At 43.7% G+C, this 23978-nt stretch overlaps 1 protein-coding gene across 8 annotated transcripts in view; it reads right to left on the bottom strand.

Moving 5' to 3' along the window:
• Positions 1–4308: 4308 nt before the first annotated feature.
• The window catches only part of ARID1B (AT-rich interaction domain 1B), a 411155-nt gene continuing 391485 nt past the window's right edge, over positions 4309–23978 (bottom strand). For 4 of the 8 annotated variants that reach the window (XM_073219809.1, XM_073219814.1, XM_073219812.1 and 1 more), the window contains 7 exons: positions 21519–21657; positions 21092–21264; positions 16126–16276; positions 13980–14076; positions 11810–12602; positions 9586–9716; positions 4309–7408 (listed from right to left, as the gene is read on the bottom strand). In XM_073219809.1, coding sequence (XP_073075910.1) covers positions 5684–7408; positions 9586–9716; positions 11810–12602; positions 13980–14076; positions 16126–16276; positions 21092–21264; positions 21519–21657 — 3209 coding nt within the window. In that variant the 3' untranslated portion in view covers positions 4309–5683. The remainder of the gene's footprint in view (positions 7409–9585; positions 9717–11809; positions 12603–13979; positions 14077–16125; positions 16277–21091; positions 21265–21518; positions 21658–23978) is intronic. The other 4 variants (XM_073219810.1, XM_073219815.1, XM_073219816.1 and 1 more) reach the window with 1 other exon arrangement.

Below are 23978 nucleotides of genomic sequence, written 5' to 3'. Positions count from 1 at the left end.
TTGCACGGCAGCCCATGCTTCCGTTTTTGGAGAATGGGTGTTAACGTAATGTTCCATACCAAGGTTTCTATGAAGAACTAATAGCCCTGAATTTCTTTCAAGTGCAAAAAAACACCCAAATTGGAAGTCATCACCACTTACCAGGAAGCTGTGTTATAAATGCTGCTGGTTCTTGCCTTAAGGAACTGCTTTTGTTTGGATAAGGTATCTTCAAGAGCTAAATCCAAGCTTAGGTTCCTTAAGTCTTGGGGAAAATCTAGTTTGTAGAACATCCAGTTCCTGGGCCAGCAAAATACCAAACTTATGTGGACAATCAGAACTCAAGCTTCATTTATTTACCTGACCTTAAGCTTACATGGAAGTGAAGAGCTTCCTGAATTCCACTTCTACAACCCAAGAAATGTGGCCCCCCTCCAGCTCAGTGTGAAGACTGTAGTTGCCTTTCTCTAGTGGAAGATCTCTGCTGTGTGCATCAGATGAAAAGGAATAGTAAATCAAACTGTCGTTGGCCACCTGCCATATTTGACCCTTGAAAGATGCTACTAGACACTTTTTTTTTAAAAGAAGGGCAGCACAGGGTGAGTTCACTGCATAACTATATTCCAGAGATTTGCTTCTCCCAGGCCTGAAAATTAAAGATGAGGTCTTCTACCACCTTTGAATGTCCAACGCCCAAAACTGGCATTCAACAGCAGAATCACCCAGGCCATCGAACACAAGCAATCAATAGACTAAGCCTTTGTGGCTTCTACTAGAAAACCAAAAACAACAAAGTCATACAAACTGTGTGACTGGTCATGAAAATGGGAAGATATCCCCAGGCCAGATTTTAAGATTACATGAAATATTCTTTAAGGCATTTGCCAAGGTCAAGTGTGTATGTACATGTGTGCTTAGGATTAAATGTACAGTGATTGCTTAGGTCTTTATTTGAAAAAGATTATCTAATTTACCAAATTTAGGTCTTTATTTAATTATCTAATTTAATCCTCACCAATCCTGAGGTAGGTGTTACCCCCAGGTTACAGGTGAGTTAACTGAGGTCCAAAGAATTTAAGTACCTTGGCTCAAGGTCTTGGAGATAGAACAAGATCTGATGGCATCTCCTTCAATGAGGACATCTCCATTTCAATGGAAGAGGTAAAAATACACTGTGGATAAGTAGGAATATGGGCATTTGACGTCAGGCAGGATCTTTGGCCTGCCTAATGTAGCCACAGCTCTGCAGCATGTTTATAAAATGATTGAAAAAAGATCCCAACGTTAATTAAGTCAGGAAATGCCTGGGATAAACAGGCTTCTTTTCTGCAGGATTTCTCCGTCTCTAATATGATATGGATTATAGATGGCCAAGAGGAAGTATTTTTTTTTTTTTTTGAAAGCTCTTCTGTTTCTCAGAACATACTTAGGGGGAAAAAAAAAGCTGGGATAAAACTTCAAATCCCTGAAATCAATTTCAGGAAAAAAGAAAAATAAGTCTCATACTTTTGGGCCATATTTGATGGTCCCAACTTCCTCTCAGGGGCTCAGATATTTAAATCCTGAAGTGAACTAGCTTGGTGATTTGACTGGCACTTGGAGAGCTGCATGCCTGGGGTGTCACAGAACAGAAGCACGATGTGCAGTGACTTGGGGGACAGCATGGGGCACTTAGGAAGAAAAAGGCCTTGAAGGTCTTGGGTAGTTTCAGTCAATTCGTGGTCTTCTAAGGCTTATCGGGTCACCCAGGGTCACTGGGCGCCGGGCCTACAGGGAGATGTGGAGCCCAGGTTCCACAGTCAGGCTACAGTTTGTTTTCCCTCTGCTCCAGAGCCCACAGCACCCTCGCACACGGGAGCAGGAAGGGAGCCGGAGGCTTTGGAGTCACAGCTTGGCACTGGCAGGGGCGCAGGGGACGGCCTGTCCCGGTGCGCCCTGTGGAGTGCCCAGCTAGGCTCAGGGGCCGGGCCCCAGTTGGGACCTGGTTGAGTTTTGTTTATTTTCACTCCAGAGTTCTTCTTCCCACACTCGTTTGCCACGGCTAGAGCCTCAGTTTATTTTACTCAACAAAAACAGACTAAGTGCTCTCTGTGTGTCAACTCAGTATTTGAAAGACTAGTTGATCTCTCTCAGCAACTGACATTAAAGACCAAAACGTAACTGAAATGAGGTCTTAGCTCATTAATGACTCCTCAGAGTCTAGAATGGAGTTTGGCGCATAGTATCTGCTCAGTACATCTCTGCAGAGTTAATGACTAAGAGGACATCCTGGCAGGAATCACACTGCCACTGAACACTTGGAGTGTTTGTAAGAGCTCAGCTGCGAGGCTCTGCGGGGCTGCCAGTGGGGGCACGGAGGGCAGGGCTGCTGGGTGGCGGGGCCTCTGTTCTCCGGGGAATGAAGTGAAACAAAACTACCCAAGAAGAAAACGGGTTGTTTGGATGGTCATTTTGGCTCATTTGTAACACCTTCTCCACTTCCCTGCAGGTGCACTGATACAGGAGCAGGTACATGGGGCTCAGAAAGAAAGACTTCCAGCCCGATTTTAAATGGATGGATTGCAGGGCAAAGGCCATTTTCTCTTTACACAAGAGGTAGCAGCTTACATTGTATCAAACTGCTCATGCCTTCCTTTAAAAACATGGTAACTTAAAAAAAAAACGGCTTAACTAGCTTTTGAATAGGCCACATTCACCAGTAAGAACGGACTCTCTGTCATCTGTATCATTCTCAAAGAAAACATGTGAATAGTTATTTCTGAGCACATGCCACCCAATAATCTCTTATGTGACATTAAAAAAATTCACTCAAATACCAACAGATTCAACTTTATAGCACCATTCCAAAATACTAAACTTTCTTTGCACCTTTATTTTTATCTTTTTTTTTTTTGTACACATTTAAAGTACGGGCATCCTGTAAATTTCTGAAAAGCCTCATAGGAAAAAAAACAACTAAATTTTAGGACAAAGCAATAAACTCAGTTTGTAGGCAAGATGATGTCAGGCAGGCTGTAAGTTCTTCGTGGGCTTCGGTAGACTTGATTCTGGGGTGAGAATGTAGAAAGATGCTAAAGTCTTCCTGGATTTTTCTAGAGGTTACGTTGCGTGTCAGTATGTAAAAACTTGTTGCTCAATGGTCAGACTCTAGGTTATTGATTACAACTCAAACTGTGAAAACAATAGTCTTTTGTAATGATTTTACTTTTTTGATTGACAAAAGAATTGGGAAATTAGATAACTTCAAAGTCTGTACACACCTCTTATTCACACTCTGTAAGAGAGAGATTAGAATCATACCAAATTCCCTCTCACGAATCTCCGCAATGGAAGCTTGGAGCACTAAAATATGTTCTTAGCAAGCAGATGTAGTTCAAGTAGAATTATAAATGGGATTTTAATTCAGCACATATTTGGCTGCATTGTTATGTAAGAAGACTGACAAAGTAATGTGGGAGCTGATAGGTGATGAGGACTGCTTGCAGAAGAAAGGCTTTTCTCCTGACACTGGAGTCACATTTCATATGCCGACTATGGCTGCACACTCTTGTCTAACCATCCGTGTGTTACCATGAGTCATGTGCACCCAGATAACAGATCTAGCCAAAGAACTTGGAATTTCTGAGTGTGCTGCGATTGGTAGCATGATGTGAAGAGGTAGAGTCGGAAGGGTGTCCGCTAACAGCTTAATTCTGCAGCAGTTTCAAAGAAATTGTTACACAATAACAGTCAATGACCCAGGAAGGAAAAGTTTAAATCAGAAGTGACTAGTATTAAAAAGCTACTGTGCACCAGGTAGGAAGGAATATGAGAATATTAGTATGCCCTGAATAGAAATAATCACTTTGCACTATGTACACCACATACAATATAACATATTCTTTTTTAACATTGCACAATATAAATATTATACACGTGGAGTAAACTAAATTCAAAATAACTGAGGCACACAGAAGAAACATGGAGTAGATAGAACTCGGATGAAAATTAAGACAGGGTTAGTAAAAGGCAAGAGTGTTATACCGCCAGGCCAGCGAGCCCACTGCAGGGCTGGCAGTCACCTCCCATATATACTGAACGTTCTCACACATCAATGTCATTGGAGCTGATTGCTTCCAACAAAGACTGATCAGCTAAGTAATTTGAGAAAATCAAACTGTTGCTCCCCACTCTGAAGTAGGTAACCCCTACAGGTCCCTCCCAACCTCAGGGTTTCATGATGAGGGACTATGTTAGTACAAGGTTATAGCTCCCCTATTTCTTGTAAATAATATGGTTACTATGGAACCACTTTAAGGAAACTAGAACAGTATTCAAGAACACCCATCACAGTGCTTAACAAGATTTAATGTACATTTATTCTTAACATGTGGAACATATAAAGATTTATATTGAATAAATGATATTCATTAAGCCAGAGGAAAAGGAGGAATTTACATCAAGTTTTTCTTTTTTTTTTTTAAACTACATTATCTTGAAATACAAATGTGGATTCTTGTCACTGAAAAATCTTTGAAGTTGTGTTTCTTCCTTTTAGGTTTATTTTTTCTTTTTTGTCTGTACTGGTAACCATTTTCTAAATCAATTCATATGTAACCATTTCCACACCTTGATTCGTGAAGGAAATTGTGTGATCAGCTGCTCTCCTGAAATAGAGCATGACTTTATACATACAGAAACTTGTACATTACCCTCTTTTTTGTTTTTTGTTTTTTTGTATTTTTTGTATTTTTTTTGTTTTTTTGGAGATATGGCCCTAATGAAAAAATATATAAAATAAAAATAAAAAATTATTTAAATCTACCATCACTTTGTAGTTACCACATCATGAAAAAGAAACTAAAAACTTTGTACTAAAAAAAAAAAAAAGAAAAAAAAAAGAAAAAAAATGAGGGTATGTTTAATGTACAACTTCTATATACATCACAGCCCATAGGCAGTAAAAAAAATATTTAAAAAATGATTAAAGGAATTGTGAAGAACTGTCATGTGGAAGGTCAAACGACAGACAGCAGACATGACCATAGTGGTGAGGAAGCAATTTCCATAGATCATTGTCAGGTATGTATTTTCAATCGTAAACAAACATATTCTGCTTCTAGCCTAATTTAACCATTTTCTTGTGGAGAAACCGGTATCACTTCATAGTCTGACTACTGACTGACACACCTCCTTGAGCCCCTACACCTACATCTCTAGAAGTTTCTATTGCACAGAGCTTTGGGAGATGGGATACAGTTTTTATTTTTTCATTATCTGAAGAATAACATGCCTAGGAAATTGTTAAATTTTCACCTTTCTGCCTCAGTGTGGTGAAATTTTCCCATCTTAGCATCTTTTGCCACAATTTTTTTCTTTAAAGTCAATTTGCTTCCCCCAAAAATGCAATACAACATAGAAAAGAATGTTAAAAAAGAAAATGTGTGAAAAACAAAAAGTGACCTTTGAATGCACTAGACAGTAACTTTGGTTAAAAATAAAATTAACCCAAAAGCATGTACTTATACACACAGACAGCAAATATTAATTTCATAACTGTTCGAATTAATTATTTCTTTAATTCCCAATTGGTAAATAGTGAATGGGGCAGAGGAGCAAAGATTTTCTTTTCCTTCTTCCTATGCTGGATAAACAAGAACAGAAAACAGCCAGTTATACGGGAGCCTCTAAGTCTTCACTCACACATGCTGCCTTCTCACTGATGTCATAACTGCCCGATCTGAAACAGTACATCACAGATGACAGACGCAACCAGAGAGTTCAGGACGGCCGATATTGAGATATCCAGCAATCGGCCCTCGTGCAGAAGGAATTCCGAGCGGTTCTCATCCACTCGGGCCATGGCCAACAGAGCCTTGGCCGCCCTGCACATCATGTCCACGCTTGGTGGCTCTAGCGGGGGGGGCTGCATGTGCATGAGGTTATGCTGGCTCTGTTGATACTGCGCCATCGTGACCCCATCCTCTAGAAAGCTTATCAAGTTTCCAATGCTTCCCTTCTGCACAGCTATTGCCCTAGCTGCCAGCGCATCCCCTTGGGCAAGGTTCGATAAAAGCGCCATGGACATTTCTCGACAGACTGGGTTTTTGCGATCCCCAACGTACCTAACTAACGTAGCATAGAATTTCTCCTGACGACTAAATGGAGGCGTGGCCAAGATCAGGTCCACATTGTTGTCCTGGATACTGAGTTTACAGAGGGTCTCCAGCACGAGTCTCTGAGGTGACAGGACAGAATTGGGCCCCACGGTTGGAAAGGGGTCCTGTGCCTCTGCAGACGGGCACACCATCCAGTGCAGCAAGCCATCCAGGATGGGCAAGCAGATGCTTTCCGTGTAAGCAGACAAGTCTAGCTGCCCAGAAATGTTGGCTAACGTGACCAGCGTGTTATCCCTTAAGACCTCGAGGCAGTCCCACCACCACTCCTCCTTGCTGCAGGCCACCCCTTTGTCCTCAGCCTCCTCTTTCTCATAGGTCTGCGGTGCTCGTTTTCTCTCCGGATGCTCATGGTGAAGAAGAATCAGCTTTCCCAGGATCAGCACCAAGCCTGGATGTTTGGACATTTCAGCGTCATTGCCAGGCACAAACGACAAGCTACGGACAATATTTGACACACAGATACAGCGCTTGGCCAGAGAATCCTGCCAGTGCGCGATGGTGCAGAGGGGAGTCTCGTCTCGGCTCCGCGGCTCGTCCTCCAGCAGCTTGATGTTTCGGTGGCTTTTGGCTTGATGTATACCGAAGGGAAACTTGCTGCTCTCGGCCTGGGTGCCGGGGTTCGCCTCTTCGGGCAGGGCCCCTGGCCGAGCAGACAGGACGTCATCAATGGTCGCAATGATGCTTTTCTCTTGCTGCTCTTCGCAATCGCCTTTTCCGTCCTGCTCTTTCTTTCTGCCTGTGGAGCCCGAAGGGGGAGAGGGGCGCCTGCGGGGAGGGATCTCCATCTTGCTCTCAAAGTGAGTCTGGATGTGCTCAGTGGTGTCCCCCCCTCCAAGCTGCCAGTGCAGAAGCCCGCTGTTGAACTCCTGGACGCGGCCCAGTCTGTTGGACCGGTCCACCACAAACAGGTTGTTCTTTCTGACGATCTTTATCGGCAGCTTGTCGAACTTACTAGCTTGCCTGGGCCTCTCCTTCGGATATGCCACGGCGTCGGGGGTGGGCAAGGCCATGCTGCTCTTATCCTCACCCTCTGCCTTCCCACCGGCCTCCTCCTCGTCCTCGTCCTCCTCCTCCTCGGCATCAGTACATTCAGCATCTTCGTCCTCCTTCCCCGAGTCGTCGGCCAAGGACCAGCCGTGATCTTTCTTCACTGCATTGTGATCAAGTGCTTTTTGGCTGGGGTCTCCCACTTCATATTCCATAAGAATTCCAAAAATGTCAATCAGGCATTTTCTAAAGTACTCTACTAAAAGTTCGAGAAATCCGGACAACTAGAGAGGGAGGGCAAGAGCGAGAACAGGCACAATATCATGACATCAGAGGTGACCGAGAAGGATAAAAACCCTGACCGCCAGCGATACATGATTCCCACGTCTGCACTCCCACTGGGCGAGGCCACAAGAAACTGCGCATCGGTCAGAACTACCTTCCCTCAACGGACACCGTCAATCGAACCCACGCTCATTCCCTTTTTCGCCACTTGCTTTACTGCACTATTAACTTGAACACTCACTTGCTATTTTCGTATTTCCAATACTGTCAGTGAGGAGAGCTTCACTGTTCTTCGTCTGTGCTCCTCATTTAGATACTATGCGCTCCTTTTTGGAAGAGTGGGAACATGTGCTTTATAGACTCATTCATGCAAAGTGAGTCTGTTCTCCTCTATTATTTATCTGGGACTTGCTTGCCTGGGTTTTTATGGATATTCTTAGGATTTTATGGCTATTTTTGTCTCAGGTGCCACAGGTTACTCTAATTTACATTCTTCATATATCTTTGGGAGAGGATAATCTCAGCAATGCAGTAGCTCATAAACATGGAAAATTAAAAGCGAATCAATTTAGTCCCTGATAAATGAATTAGAATGCTTTATAGGATGCAATTTTACATTTCAGTTATCACAACTCTGGCTGAAAGACAAAAGCTACTATGAGAACCAGTTGTTTCCTTTAAGCAAAATGTATCAAGAGAAACAACAAACTCCATGAGTAGCAACTGCCCAGCTGCCCCTCCCCAGCTCCCTCCCCTTGTTAGGGATGATAAAGGGTAAGTGCCTGATAGAAACGATCCTTTCCTGACAGGCCTTCTGAAGGTCAACCATCCTTGTATGTCCTGCCCTCAGTTTCCTGAATGTGGGCTTCCAACAGTTATTAAGAAGTAAGGCAAAACCCCAGCACTGACCACGCAGTACTTGTTTTGAGGACACAAAGGCACAGTTTTTCAAGTGGAGGTCTGGGTGTCCCCCTCTTCTCCTTAAAGTCCTCTTATGCCCCAGTGCAGGGGAAAAGGGCAAGCTGCTAAAGCAGTCCTGGTGTGAAAATGTGTGAACAGCAGTTCATAAGGGTGAAAGTTAATTACTTTATTATAGGCAGTATAACTTTTTTTAATACTTATTTTCTGTTAGAATGGACTTCATGCAATGTTTATGACCATATTAATACACTTCCTATCAACTGAAAAATTGCCTTTCAGGGCTATAACAGGGACTCAAATGAGGGAATAAAGAGGAAGTAGAAGATTCTGGTTCTGTTTCTATAGAAGCAAGGGAATTAGATATTCTGGATTTTTCACCAAAGGCAGAGAGTTGTTCATACACAGTAGGGAAAATCATCTTTTCTCATTTTTGTTTGTAATGTTTCTTTAAAAGTTGGCAGCCCAGTCAACTCTTGGGCATTTTTCCTAACCCCCAGCTCCCCTTCTCTCTTCTGTGATTATGCTGGAAGCTACTTTAAGCCTAGTGTGGAACAAAGGTGAGTTTTAAGCTCATTAAAAGTATAGGTATGTATGTATGTTATTTATATTGAAGTACAGTTATAAAGTAGGAGGCTTTTAAACAACTGCTTCAAAATAACCTGGAGAGAGGCAGAGATGGGGGGAACTATGAAACAAGTTTGGCCATGAGTTCCTAAGTATTTCAGCTAAGTGATGGGTATGTGGGAGGTTCATTAAACAGTTCTCTCAACTTACGTGTGTACACACACACACACACACACCCCATCTTATACGCTCTCTAGAATGTAAGACTTCCTCTTTATTAAAAAGATGTTAGGTGCCCCCGGAAAGCAGGGCAACGTCCTCTGAGAAGCTATGCCATATTCAACATTGACCACAGCTATAACTTAATGTCACATTTGTGTTAATTCCCATTGACCTGCTAATATTCATTCTAAACAATAATTTAGTTCTATCATCATCTGTTACACACACACACGATCACTGTTTTCTATGAGAAATGCAGGTATGTGTGTATTTATGCTAAAGCCTGAAACAAATTATTATTCTAGACTAAATTCTCAGACAACTACACACTGACTGATGTCGGCTCACAAATGCAGTGATGAAACACATGAGACGCTGGGAGCTAATTACCTTCAGCATTACTTCCAGCATTATGGCTACTGAATTTTCTTAGATAATTTGGTCCTCAGATGGACTGGTGCTGGCTTACCTGGGAAAGATTGAAAGTAGCGACAGTGCTGTCATCATATAGAAGAATGTTAATAGTGTCCAAAGCCCAAGTACTTTCAGCCAAAAGCCCTGACTTAAGGGACATCATTACACGCCAGGCCTCGGGAGTAACTGAAAACGGGAGAGAACAGCACCATGATTAGTATTAATACTATGCGTGAGAGAATAGAAAATAACAGAAGAGTAAGAAAAAAGTAGATTGTCCAGTTAAACACAGATTTAAACAAACGTCCTAAGGAATAGTTAAAGTGACCATTGCCACACTTTAAATGGAGGAGGCAGCTTATTACTAAGAGGCTTGTACTCTTTGAGATCTCTCTGCTTTGCTGGTTAAATATGAGCCCCAGTAATTCTAGGAGTGGGAGCAGTCAAGCACAAGTGGTCCTTCCTCATGTCTGGTTTATTTCTTTAGCCCCTAATACAGTCTGTGATGATGCATCCAAGTTTTAGCAATTGAGTAAAATCAAAAAATGGTATTTGCCTTCTTGTGTCTGCTCCATCCCCAAATGTCTGAAAGGCAGCATCTTCAGAAGGCTGGCAAATATGCAGGACCTTAACAAAACTGAACTCCTAGAGTCTTAATTTTCCCATCTGCACACGTCTACCTGAGTGCCTTGCCCTCAGAACATGCTGAGGACAGGCAGGAGTGCTTTGATGGCTGGGATTTTTCAAGAGCGTGGCCTGAGGATGGGGCTGGGAAAGGGCTGCACTTCTGTCTGCCACATTCCTGCTACTGAAGGCAGGATGATTAGATAAAGAAATCTGCAAGCTTTGCCACAGGACGTTGTCAGGAGAAGGGGCCTATCGTGTGCCTGCGATTTCAAGGGCAGCTGTCCCAGGAAACCCGCAGCAGTGCGTGGCGAGGGCAGCTCCGGGCCAGCAGAGCGCACCCCAGCCTCAGCCGCAGTCCCGGCCCAACAGCAATGCCAATGGTGAGCGCACAGGCGGGGGTGACGTTGATTTTAATTCATTTATGAATTAAATTTTAATTTCACCTACCATCCATACTTTCTAAGATAGGCACATACTACTTTTATCATAAAAAAGTACACTGTTTAAATTAAGGAGCATACATTTCCCAAGGCTGAAGACAAAATGCTGGTGTAACATGTACTACGAAATCTTATACAAATTTAAATGTATTTATTTTTTAAAACATACACACAAACGTGTACATTTTTACACGTGTTTTTCCATTTATAAAATGGTGCCTGGTGTCTGTCTGTCCCTTTCCTGCCTCCAGCGCTCCACTCCTTTCTCTGCAAAACTCCTTGATTTCCAACCCCTCACTTCCTATTATACTCACCTCCCTAATGTCTTCAATATATATCTCCTTAAGGAGATTTAGATCATTTACTAAAGATTGAAAACTTCTTTAATGTCTATAATTTAATATCTTTATTTTCTAATTACTGTAAATGATGTAAAATCAAGTGATTCTGGGATTCTCCATAAAAAAAAGTTCATTGTGGAGTCAAGATCTATAATTCCCTTTGCTGTACTAAAAGTATGTCAAAAATAATGTAGAAATACTGTGTGTGCTCCAGATATTCCAAACTCTGACTGGTATTCAGAGCATCCCAACCAGGATGAACAGGCAACGTCAGCGTTCAACTGAAACGGCTCCTCGGGCCACAGCTACCTGTGCTTTTCTATTCATTTATCATATCAAATTCTATTCATCATGTCAAAGCCCATATAGCCCATCATGTATCTAACTACATTTCATACTCATGCTTCTACTTTTTCCCAGGGAAATTCACTGTTGGTATGTTCTTACCAGAACTACAGAGTGGCTTCCCTTCAAAATTTCTCAGGCCACCTCAGGGTTTCATTAGCCTCACGGCTGTTCTGTTAAGCACCAACTGCGGGATTCGGGGCATAGTTAAGGTCAAATCTTTAGGCCCAAAACGTGGTGTGCGGTTGCCAAGGAGTCCCTGGTCTCTCACCCGGAGCTCTGCTCTCTCACACAAATAACTCAGATGTAAAAATACCATTTTAATTCGTTCTCCTCTCTGGCACTGTTTCTTAATTCACATTAGCGGTTTCCGACTATTCCTCCTGTACAAAAAAACATGCCCCTGATAGTGGGCAGTCCTGAGAACCGATCCCTTTGAGATTAACGGGAACTCCATCTAAACTAAAACTACGAGTCTAGATCCCACCGGGAATTCACTTCAGGAACAAACATTGGGGGTGCTTACCGATATCTTTTGAGGTAATCTTTCGCCTTTGTTTCAGGACTGGCTGTGATGCTTCCACTGAACCTGGAGGAAAGGTGATCTCCCTTCTGATCGGGGGCGGCTGGGGGGGCGGCCCTGCGACCTGGGCTGCGGGGACGGTGGGCATGACCTTCTGCATCTTCATCGAGGGCAGGAAGGGAGACTTGCTTGGAGACATACGGCTCTCCAGGGAGCGCTGAAAGGAGGCGGGGCTGGGCGCTCGGGAGATGTGGTTTGGCAGTGACGGTGCCGTCGGGTAGGATGACTGAGGCGGGCGCGTGATGGGCTGCATGGAGGCTGAAGAGGACATGTAAGGCTGACGCTGGCTGACATGAGAAGGCCACTGGCTCTCGTGATTGATCCTTTGATCAGGTACCATCATGTCATCCGTGCGGCTCATGCCTGGATAAGGAGGTGCCTGCGCGGGGCCGCCGGGGCCCTGCCTGTTCTGGTAGGGGTAAGGCATGTCATTGCGCGCTGCCCACATACTCTGCTGTGGCCCCTCGCTGGAGGACGCCGGCATGGGGCCGCCCAGCATCTGTGGCGGGATGGCGTGTGGCTGCATCTGCCCGGGGCCCTGCATCCGCTCTCTGTTGTAGGGGTACGGGTACTGCCCCTGCACGGGCCTCCGGTCTGGCCCGGAGTAAGAGCTGCCGTACTGGTTGAACATCTCCTGCTGCTGCTGGCTGCCATACTGCATGCTGTACATGTCTCCCTCATGGCGTTTGGCTGGCGGCCCGTACATGCCGTCCATATGGCGTTTGTAATTCTGAAACTCACATAAAGGCAAATCATACTGATGTGCTTTTACAGGTGTAATCACACACTTAAATTATGCAAAATAGTTATTACCTGGTGGAATGCTCAATTCAAAACGAATATGGGAAGCGCCAATGACAACTAACAGCTAACGACTTAGGGACCGTATTTCAGTGTCAGTATTATTTAATACAGCCTCATGCTCTCTGAAGAGGGCTTCCAAAGTTTGTTTTCACATGCTTGAAATTTTCTGTGGGGAAAAAAAGCCTTCTCTTTTGCTGGTAATTCCCAGGGCTGCAATACTGGGGGAGTACAGCGTTGGTGACTGCCACATAGGCCGTAAGGACGGGGCCCTGGTTGCCCCATGATGACCTGGGTGGGTGGAAGGGCAGCTCACACGGGAATGGGCTGAGCATCCTTAGGGCCATTCTGGAAGGTTCCTGACTGAACAGATTTCTTAGGCCTTTGCAGAAATGCCTCCACATGGACCTGGCTTCTCAGACTGGCCTCAGGCTACCTGACACCCAGCCTTCCCAGGTCACATGCCCAGGAAAGCCTTGTTGGCCTCAGTCTCTAAGGACAGCTGGTGCAGCTGTTACTGAGCTCTCCTCCTGGGGACAGTGCAGGTACCAGCATTCGACCAGGGTGGGGTACCTTCTGATGTGAGTGAGGTGCTGATGTGTTAATCAGCATTCTTTCACTTTACTTGAAAATTGTTTAAGGTCAGTTGGTTTAATAATACAATTCACTGTACATACATGCTCTAGTAAAATTAATGTTTAAAACCCCCTCCATTTTCCAAGAGGTCTTAGACCTCAAAAGTTGTTTAGAAATAGCAAATTCCTGTGTCTGAAAAGCCACAGCATGATGTGCAATTCTGTGTATGGGTAGTGGGAACTGCAACGAGCTGCAAGTGCTGCATAAACCCACCCATACAGCCAAAGTACATGGGCACTAATTTTGGGCTTATTTTTTATGGTCATTTGTATGGTTTATTTTTAAAGAGCCATGTGACTTTCACTATTAGTATATAATATTTTAAGTTGTTTTTTCTACATATCCTCTTTAAAACCTTATTGACAAATTTCTGTTCTAAAATGGCATTTGATACAATACGCACACAAGACTTTAAAATTTACCTAACTTGGGTTTGTTATTATTTACAAGGAGGAATGTCCTTAACTTCTTACAACATGTTATATTTGTTTCAGGAGACCATGTATCAACAGCTATTTTTAATTTGCTGATTTCAAAATCCTAACGCTATTTTCCAGCATAAACAAAGCTCAATGAATGCTCATCATTTTTGCTGTACTTCCTAAAACTTTTCAGAACTAAACCAAGTTTGAGCTTCAAGCAGGAAGCACAGATGCCCGCCTGTGTGCCAACTCACCGGCTGCTGCGGGTACAGGCCGGGCTGGTGTCCTCCATACGGCGGCTGTCCTGAGGGCGGGCCTTGGCTTGCGTACTGCTGCCCGTAAGGCTCATGTCTAGAACGAGGCATTCAAAGAATACTTCACTGACCAAGGACCCCAGGCCATGAGAGAAATGAACAGCCCATGTCTGGAAACTCCGCACCCCTGAACAGCTTCTGCTTCACACCCTCCAACAGAGGCAGGCGGAAAAGCAGCAGCACTTCTCTGAGCAGAAGGGATGACAGCACCACCATGGGAACGCTGCCCATCTCCGGCTGCAGGTGCCAGAGGAGTCCCGCGGGACAGGCTGCACCCTCTGCCTTTGAGCAGAGGCCCCGCCCAGCCACTGAGGCGTCCCGGGGAGTGTCAGGAACATTAGATATGAGGTATTAATGAAAGCAGAGAACAACAAAACGAATCTGCCAGTCAAAGCAGCATTTCTAAAAGTACCAACATAGACATATAATCAATGATGAGGGAAATGCTATTTATTTCTTTCTCATGAATATAAAATGCTCAACTTTTTAAAGACACACTTCAAAATGAATCCAAATGATACTGAGTTAACTAGTAATATAACTACTCAAAATTTTAAAGTCCAATGACCCTTAGAGGCTACAGAAAAGAATAAAGGGATGATTTAAATGAACTGTTAAATTTTTAAATGGGAATGAAAATACATTGATTTTTCAGCTGCTGCTATATTGAGAAATTATACCATAAGAATACCATAAGAATAGCATGTTTAGAAGAGCAACAGATATGAAATTTTAAAAAATAAACTGGTTGGCTTAGTATAGTTAGTATTCTGTAAGAAAGAGAACACTTGGACTGAATATATTCCTAAATAAATTTTAGAATTACCACATGCAAAACAAATACAGGGGATGTTTTTGATAACAATATTGACATCTAGTAGGAAGCTAACTTTAGGACAGAAACATAACTGACATAGATAAAATTTTAGCTGAACAGGTAATGTATTCCAGGAAAGAAAACTTAATGAGGTAAGCCCTACTGTGGCAGAGCCAAACTAACCTTTAAACCTAGGCCATGCAATGCTCTAGAAAGCATTCTAGAGGAAATAGAAAAGTATATTTGCTTGGGTTCCTCCTAATCTCATCAGCCCTCCCAAAAAGCTTTCCCTGGACCCTCAAAAACAAGTGAAATCCCGGATCCAGTAAACTGAACACCAGCAGTAGTTAACTGATTGCTGGAGACATCACACATGAACACCGAGCACTCAGGACCAGGGTAGGAATCAGAGGCCTAGGCTCTTCAGTCTATCTGAAAGCACCTACCACTCTGAGCATGTGATGGCTATGCAACCTCAAGAACCAGGCTCAGGGAGAATGCCAGAAAAAAAAATCCTTATGTGGCAAAACAGTGATTTTTCCAAACTTTTTTCCCTTTGTATTATACCAGGGAAGCCCTTTTACTATGCTGCAGCACGTGGGCGTACTAAGGGCAGGGGTGTTGGTAAGAGGTCTTCTCCAAAAAAGAATTCTACCCTAGGCCCCTGTTTTAGGGAGCAGCTTTCGATGACCTCTGGGAGACATTCAATGGCTCTCCTTTGATCTTATTAAAAATATGGGTCAATCCTGCCACGTAACTTGGCATTTTAATGTCAAGATGCCACCTTGCAAAGAAGCATCCTGAAAAAAGACTACACTGTGGCTTTTCTCAGAGATGTTTTTAAGAAGCCAAGTATTCTCTCTGTGTAAATGGGCATAGGAAACAGTGCTGGGAAAACCTTCCTGAGAGCAGAGTCCGCTGATAGCCGTGTGGCCGCCCCTGCGCAGACATGCCCCAAGGAGGAAACGCAGGTGGGAAGGAGGCGTGGAGGGGAGGGAAACCTGGTTCTCGTGGAGGCTGGGGGCTGCCTCCACAGGGCATCTGGTGCTGGACGGCCCAGCTCCTGAGTTCACAGAAGAGGTCTCTGGGCAGGCCAGCCCCGCCCCAGCATATTTCTTATCTGTGCTCCTGGGCAACTGCTTACTGAAACACAGCTGAACCTGGCTGCTGAGACAAAGACCTTCTCATTCTGAGTGTGTGTGTGTGTGTGTGTGTGTGTGTAGAACACAGTTTCTAGTAAATCCTCTCACCTTTTTAGAAAACACTCACCTTCGATCATAGCTGGCTCCATAGGGAAACTGCTGTCGCTGCCCCATGCCCAGCCCGGACATGGCACTGGAGGGGCTTTGGTTATACATGTCCTGCATACTGCTTGTGGGCATCTGTCCTTGGGTCATAAAGGGCTCACTACTTCCAGGCACTGCAGTATTTTAAATAACAGGCACAAAATTAAGCATTTTCAAAAGCCAAAGGGCCCAGACATCCCTTTCTAGTCATTTCTGTAATCCTTACAACTATTTGTATTGTTGCAGACGGCAGAGAGAGGACGACTCTTGATGGGTCCTGTGGGGGTGGAATTCCCAAGATGCGCCCCGCCCCCAACCGAGTATGCCTCCTAGGAGCCCCTCCCTCGAGTGCAGGTAGAACCTCTGAATATGATGGGATGTCACCTGCATAATTATGGGACATCACCTGGTGAAAGGGATTTCACCGATATAATGAAGTTACTGTTAGCTGACTACGAGTTTGACAAAAGGGCGACTATCCAGGTGTGCCTTTTAAATCCGCATCTAGAGGTCAGAGAGGGAAAATGTCAGCAGCTCTCCTGGCGGCTGTGCAGAAGCACCCACCATGCAGTGGGAAGGGCTGTGTGTTAGCCTCTGGGGCCTCCTGCAGCCCCCAGAGGCATCAACAAGACAACAGGACCTCAGTCTCACAACTGCCAGGAATGAAATTCTGCCAAACTCAACAAGCTCAGAGGAGGGCCCTGGATCTCAGATGAGATCGAGTGCCAGTGGACACCTTGACGGCTGCTGTGGGAGACCACGGGCCGAGAGCCCGCAGGACCTGAGATGGCAAATTCACGCTATTTCAGGCTGCTAAGTTTGTGATGATTTGTTATGCAGTGATATAGAAAAGCACAGGCCTTTACTTGGGTAGGTTACTAAACTTCTGAGTTTAAGTTCTGTCTATAAAATGAGGTTGGTAACACCACTTCACGAACAATTGTGAAAAAAAGATGTAACTTTTTCCCTTATAGGAAAAAAGTGAATACCTTAACATAAACACCTATCCACTGACTCACTCCAAAATTAGGATAAAGAAAATCACCAGGGAGTTAAGAACAGCTCAAGAATGGATGAGATACAACTATTTCTATCAGGGGGCAGAGTGGCAATTAGGTCAGATATGCAAATTGGCATCAGCTGAGAGCCTGAAGGAAATTGGGTCAAGCCCAGAAACTAGCCTGTAGGCAAATTAAACATTTTTAATGCAAATCTTAATTGACATACAGTACTACTACCTTTCTTTATCCTATGAAGGTTACTTTCATGTTACAGGAGGCAAAAGCTGATTAAAATTTCCGAGCTGTTAAGATTTGTTAGGCTGGTAGATGAAGCCTGATACTGGTAGGATGCATTTTGCTTTGCAATGTGCTTTCACACACTTTATCTTATTTGATCTCAAATGAACCTGTGGTAGAACCAGTTTTGATGTTACTTTTATAGATGCAGAAACAGACTGATTGACAGAAATTAAAGGGAATCAGAATTAATTCCCTAATACACAAAGAGTTCTTAAAAATCAGTAAGAAAAAAAGATGACCAAATTTAAAAATGGTAAAACACATAAATGGACATTCACAGAAAAAGAAAAATAAAGGGCCAATGAATATATGAAAAGATAGATGACCTCATTAATAATCAAAAGAATTCAAGTTAGAACTTATGAGGCCTCCCCCCAATCCTAATCTAATTGGCAAATATTAAAATGACTGATAATAATGATTCTTAGTATGGCAGTGAGGACCTATGCACTCTCGAGTATTAAGCTGGTATAACTTTCGTCAATACCTGCCACGGTAAGCTCTATTTCGGTGATGTCCAAAGCAGCTCAGACCCGGGTATTCACAGCCTGTGAAGCCCCTTCCTCGCTGAGCTGGGCTTGGCATTGTGGCCTCCTTGACTGCTGGGGCCCTGGCAAGTGCCATGCAGTGGAGGGCTGCAAACCCGTGCAATGGGGCCAGTCCTTCTGGGGTGTTCCTTGGAAAGGCCCTATGCAGGAGGCTCTGGGTGAGTTCCCAGTAGAGCCTGTAGGTGACACCGGCCACTCAAGGGGCATCCCAGTTCCAGTAGAGCCCTTACTCAGGCTTCCAGGGGGTGACAGCCACCTCAGTGTCTCAGCTGACAATACACGGAGCAAAAAACCGCCCTGTCCACAGAGAACTGTGAGACACAAGGAAGTGTGGTTGAAGCCACTAAGTTTGGGGGTAGTTTGTTATATAGAAGAAGTTACTCAGTACCTAATAAAGGGTTCATATCCTTTGATTCACTTACTCTACTTCTAGGAATGTATTTCACAAGAACATTCTTACAAGGGTGAAAAAAAAAGCTGTACTTCAATAATCACTGCATCATTGTTTATAATAGCCACACATTATGCAACAACCATCCATTATTAGAGCAAGGAAAAGAATAGGCAGGGTTCTCTGTGTATATAATACCTATATTGATAGACATTCAAAGTATACTCCTAAGTTTTAACAATATATAAATATTCACTTATTGTTCACTTATAAGCAACGACCCCATCCCTCAATCAGTGATGAATGAAGTAAGCAGGTGGGGAAGGCAGGTCGGTGGGGCACAGGAAGCTCTGGGCTCCCAAATCTCAGTGCTGCCTCTTCACCTAGTGCCCCAGCTACAGGTCAGAGCAGGGTAGCTAAGAGCACGGTTCCCATGGACGCTGGCCATTAAACAGATAATCAGAGTACGTCACATCCACCGACAGAACAAGGTTAACTGGAGTGGAAAACTTTGTAACCAGGATAGGGCTGCAAGACAATCTGCTTCCTGTGGGTTTTTTATCTGCTTTAATTTGGTACTAAATATACCAGTGTTGTGAGGTAGCTGGTGAGCTGAAATCTACTGGAAATGTGAGATGGGGCTTCCCTCTGAGCCACTGTATCATTTACATGGTTGCTGAAAACACATCATACAGCCACCGAGTGCCTAGCAAGGTAATCCCAAATCCCTCCTCCACCTCCCAATTACCTCTCATAGTAAGAAAAACTGTTGGCATCAGGCAACAAAAGAAATACAACTCTCACTGTCCAATATAACACATAGATAGGGTATTGGAATGGTTCACAATAACTTCCAAAGCCAGATTCCAATATTACCAATTATCTTTTCCATGTTATTGCCATATTTTTCAGTCTAAAAATATTATACAACCACCAACAGCCCTAACAAAATGTTCTTTCTAGTATCTCCTACCACTGGCTACCTCCAACATTCACGAAGCTTTTGAATTCCTGAGGTTATGCATTTACTGCATGTTCTTCAAAATCTTTACTTGGAACAAGCCACTCAAACTTTTTGAAAGGAAAAATTATAGATTACCTTGCTTTACATAATGAACAACTGAAATACTATATATGAAATATAGTCTATTTGTTAATTAAATGGCATATGCCCAATATTTAAAAATTTGAGATTATTTATTTTTATTTTTCATTGGTCCATAATACTTGTGAAATCCACGGCTTTGGGCTTCATGGTTCTCTCTAAAGACACAGTATGTCTAGAAATTATATCCCAAACATCTAAATACGACACAAGTACTATTATTTAAGGGATCCCAGAAATAAACACTTGCATAAAAATATTACTATTTTTCTGTAATTTTTTCAATAATATCCACACATCATGCCTCAATTTCAATGGACCAACTGCATGCGGAAGAGTGCACAAAACGCTTGGAGCTTGTATGCCACACAAGGAGGCGGAAAGGGCAGAGGCTTAGGCGGCTATGATCTCAGAGCTGTAAGCATTGGGGATTTAAGCTTAAGGGGAAACCAGCTTGGGTATTTGCTAACGTCGGTCAGAACTCGCCTGGACTTCCGACCACCATCCACCCCACAGTTGTCGATACCATTTCTCTCCTTAGTTAATCTCCAAAATTACTCCTCATTCCAATGGTCTTCCCAGCTCCAGACGTACATCCCACCACGTACCCACCTCAGCACCTGCCAAAGGCAGCTTTGGATTTCCTTCTCTACCCTGTTCATTGCCCAGCTGCCCACCTGGCGGGTAGGACAGTGAACCTTTACTTCCCTTATGACCTGCTCCCTGTCCCGACTCTCCACAGCTAAGGCAGCAGTGCCTTCACCCTCTGTCATCCCCGCCCGGCTCCTCCCTTAACCCCCACGCTCGCTCCATCAGCACTGCCTGAGAGTCTCTGCAAAAGAGGTAACAGGTGCTTCCTCTCCTGCCCCTGCTGCTGGTGTCTGGCTCCCACCGTCACCTCTCCCCAGACAATGACAGTGCTCCCTCCCATGCTGTCCCCACAGGCCAGTTACTCACTCACTTCCACACCAGCCCTGTGTTGCCACAGGCCTCCCTTGCTCCCTGCTCTTCTCAGACCAACTCCTCATTGGTCAGGTCTCGGCAGGTAACTGACATCCCAGAGCCCTGCCCTCCCGGCACCCTCTCTAGGAGATGTCCCCTCCTCCCACTGCCTCCAACCAGTATCATTAATCTGTGTGTCCTTTCTTCATTTTTGTTTCCTTCTTTCCATCAACTATCATCTTTAATTATATATTTGTGGTTTAACATTTTGTTTGTTCCCCCTAAGAGATGGTGAACTCCACCAGGGATGAATGCCTGATTTACCCAGCCCTGTGCCCAGCCCTGGCTAGTAACTGCATGCCGCCTGCCAGCACTCAGAGCATGCGTGTTTACTGCACATGCTGGCCACTCTGGTACGAGTGTTCTGTGCATGAACTCCACTAATCCTCATGATACCCTTATGGCAGCTCATATTATTATCCCAATTTCTAGATGAGGAAACCGAGGCACAGATACTAGGTATTTCCTCAAGGCTGATAATTTAGTATGTTGGGGAGCTGGGACTCAAGTGTGTCCCACACGTATAAGCAAACTGGTGGTGGGATGGCAGAGAAAAGAATGCCCTCTGGACCAAGCCTGAGTGGAAGTCCCTCTGCATTTACCTTTTCTCATTCCACCAAAGGGGTCCTTGTTGGGTTCGTAGGGCACCCTGCTCATCACATCTGGCATGCTCATGCCCTGCTGGTATGGGGTGCTCGGAGTCATGGAGTTCCGTTTTGGGAACGATGAATCACTGGCGTCTGAGAATGGGTCGTGCACACTGACTGTACTGCTTCTGAAGAGGTGAGAAAAGTAGAAGTTTAATGAAATAGCAGGAGTTACCTCTAAATGCTCATTCAGAAAACAAGCCAATCTTGAAATTTATAAATGCTAAAACCACTGAAAATAAACTGCACGAATAAAGGTGGTAATAATCAACACTTACAAGCTTACTAGGGAATACCATGTCTTCCCTCTTTAATATTTGCTTCAGAAAATTAAAAGCTAGACTCATCTGATTTTGTATGACTCAGAGACCTTTTAACATACCTTCCTCCTTGCATTGGGGTCATCTGTCCATGAGGGGTGGAGGCTGGTGTAGGTGGCTTCAGGTCCCCCGGAACCTCTGCCATTGAATTACTGCCAGTTGACTGGGGGGTCTGTGGACCTTGTAGGGATCCTGAGTTAGCTGATAGTAGAAGTACCAAGAGAAAATGAGCAAAAAGTTAGAGGTTATCAAGTAAGCTCATCCTTGCTGATTTAAAAAGGAGAGAAAACAAGATACCATCTTATTAGAATAGTAACATCTATTATGATAACAATATAGTAAAATTAGTTGCTCTTACATTGTTTATAGTGAAAATTAGTAGTTTTTTTTTTTTAAAATAATCTGTTTGGCAACATACTTCATTTGTAACCCCTAAAACCTGTTTACACCTTTTGACTGGGTAACTGCCTTCCTGGGTACTTACCTCAAGAAAGTAATCTAATATAAAGAAGGCTTTAGGGAGAAAAATGTTTATTTCAATGTTGTTTATAATAATCTAAATGTCTGAGAATAAGGAAAAAATTGGATGAAAATTTTGGTGTATCAATTTGATGGACCATTGTGCTGTTCCAGAAGAAATTAGAAAATCTAGTTCTAGGTCTTGGGAAATGAGAAACGTTTAAGTTGAAAAGCAATGACACAACCTAATGAGCCTTGCGTCATTTCAATACCTTCTCAGTGTCCGGATGTGTCTATGCTCTGTCATTAGTAACAGTAATTTTTGGAGCTATGAAATCAGATTTGTTATTACAAAATGTAAGTTTGGAGTTCTTGAATGTCATTATCAGAGTTCCAAGATATGGCTTTAACTATCATTACACTGTATAACAGAGCTCAGAACTGAGATCTTTTCAAGTAAGTGGGATCCTTAATTTTTTTATAGGAAAAACAACATTTCTTGCTTTTTCATCATCTATTGTAGTTCCTTAGCATGTTAGCTGCTCAATAGATACTGGTCTCATTTATTAATTAAATAAATGCTTATTGAATAAATAATGTGTGTCCTGTATTGTAGGCTCTTTTCTATGCCTGGATGCACTAGCACACCAAACGACAAGACAAAGATTCCTGCCCTCCTACAGTTTACGGTAAGTACTAAGTCACAAATGGCAGAGCTGCTGGGTGCTTGTAAGAAAGAGTATCTTATTCTCTATATGCAGCTCCTTTCCTAGTAGGGTCTCAAGGCTCACTGCCATTACCACCATCCACATTTTACTTTAGCGGAAACTGAATTAAACAAGCCATGGAGACTACAGAGTGTGCTACGAAGGCATCAGAAGCGGAAGGGTCTACTGCTCTTACTCAGAAAGCCTCTGGTGAACACAGACATCTCCGGGGGGTCAGGCCAGCCCTGGTCCTGGCCTGCTCAGGAATGAGTACTGATGACTGGCCAGCGGTGCTGTGAATGCTGTACACTTGTCTCCCAGGGGTGCTTGGGACTGAAGGTAGAGTCAGGGAAGTTCTCAGAGACTCTGGGAAGACTGGCTTTTAACAAAGATGTCTTTTCAGATACAAATATTGCAAAAGAAAAACTAATACCTGTTTATAAACCAAATTTTGGTGGAACCCTGGAAGTTCACATTTAAAAAGTAGATTATAATTACTAAAAAAAAAGGAAAGTGTTCTATAAATATGTAAAGATAATTCTACAGACACGACTGCTCCACAAAGCTGGCCCGAGAGATAACCTGCTTCTTAAATCAAGGACCAGATTTCACAGTGGCCTACACAGCTTCCTCAGAAACATGGTTCACGAAGCTGTGATTTCAGGATGACCCTTATTTGTAAGTATTCACATTTACAGTTAATAAAAAAAAAGGAAAAAACTCTTCCCCCTTGCCAGTGTTTTTTCCTTCCCTTCTGGAAGAAAAAAATGAATGCAACCTCTTGAAGCTGGCACACTCTCTAGCATATCCCTACCTTTTGCCAAAAGCTACAAATGTATACTCGAAAGTAAACAATGGAAAGGTTACCGAAGGTTAAGCACATTCACACACTTCAGACTGTACCGCCAGACTCCTAGCTGGGAAGATAATTTACACGGCACAGACCTGGTGCCCTCGTTCTGGCAGTGGGTTTGCAGGACACAGGGTAGGGAGAAGGCAGAATAGCTGATGTGTCCCAGGTCTGCAGTGACTAGGGGTCACCCAGAGGGCACCTTTGTTTATAACCCCAACTCCTTTCTCATTTATCTTCCACTGAGGATTCCCTAGTTGGAGCCATGACAGGTTTTGTGACATCACCTGTCAGCTAATAATAGAAATGCAGTCAGCCACCTGCCAGCAAAGATGGATGGGTTTTTGGTTACAGACTTACTGAGTGGAGCTTCCTTATCTCCCCTCTCCCCTTCCTGGCCAGGCCTCCCCCAGCTCCAGCAGGCCATCCAGGCCGCCTGGGGAGGTGATGCCTCTGGGCGCTCATCAGAACTCCACTGACTTTTACAGGCTTAGTACAATGAGGTC

This window comes from Manis javanica, chromosome 13 (genome assembly GCF_040802235.1).
Source record: "Manis javanica isolate MJ-LG chromosome 13, MJ_LKY, whole genome shotgun sequence".
Taxonomy (NCBI): Eukaryota; Metazoa; Chordata; class Mammalia; order Pholidota; family Manidae; genus Manis; species Manis javanica.
The sequence above is the reverse complement of the archived record's forward strand: the minus strand, read 5'-3'. Positions and strand labels throughout refer to the sequence as shown.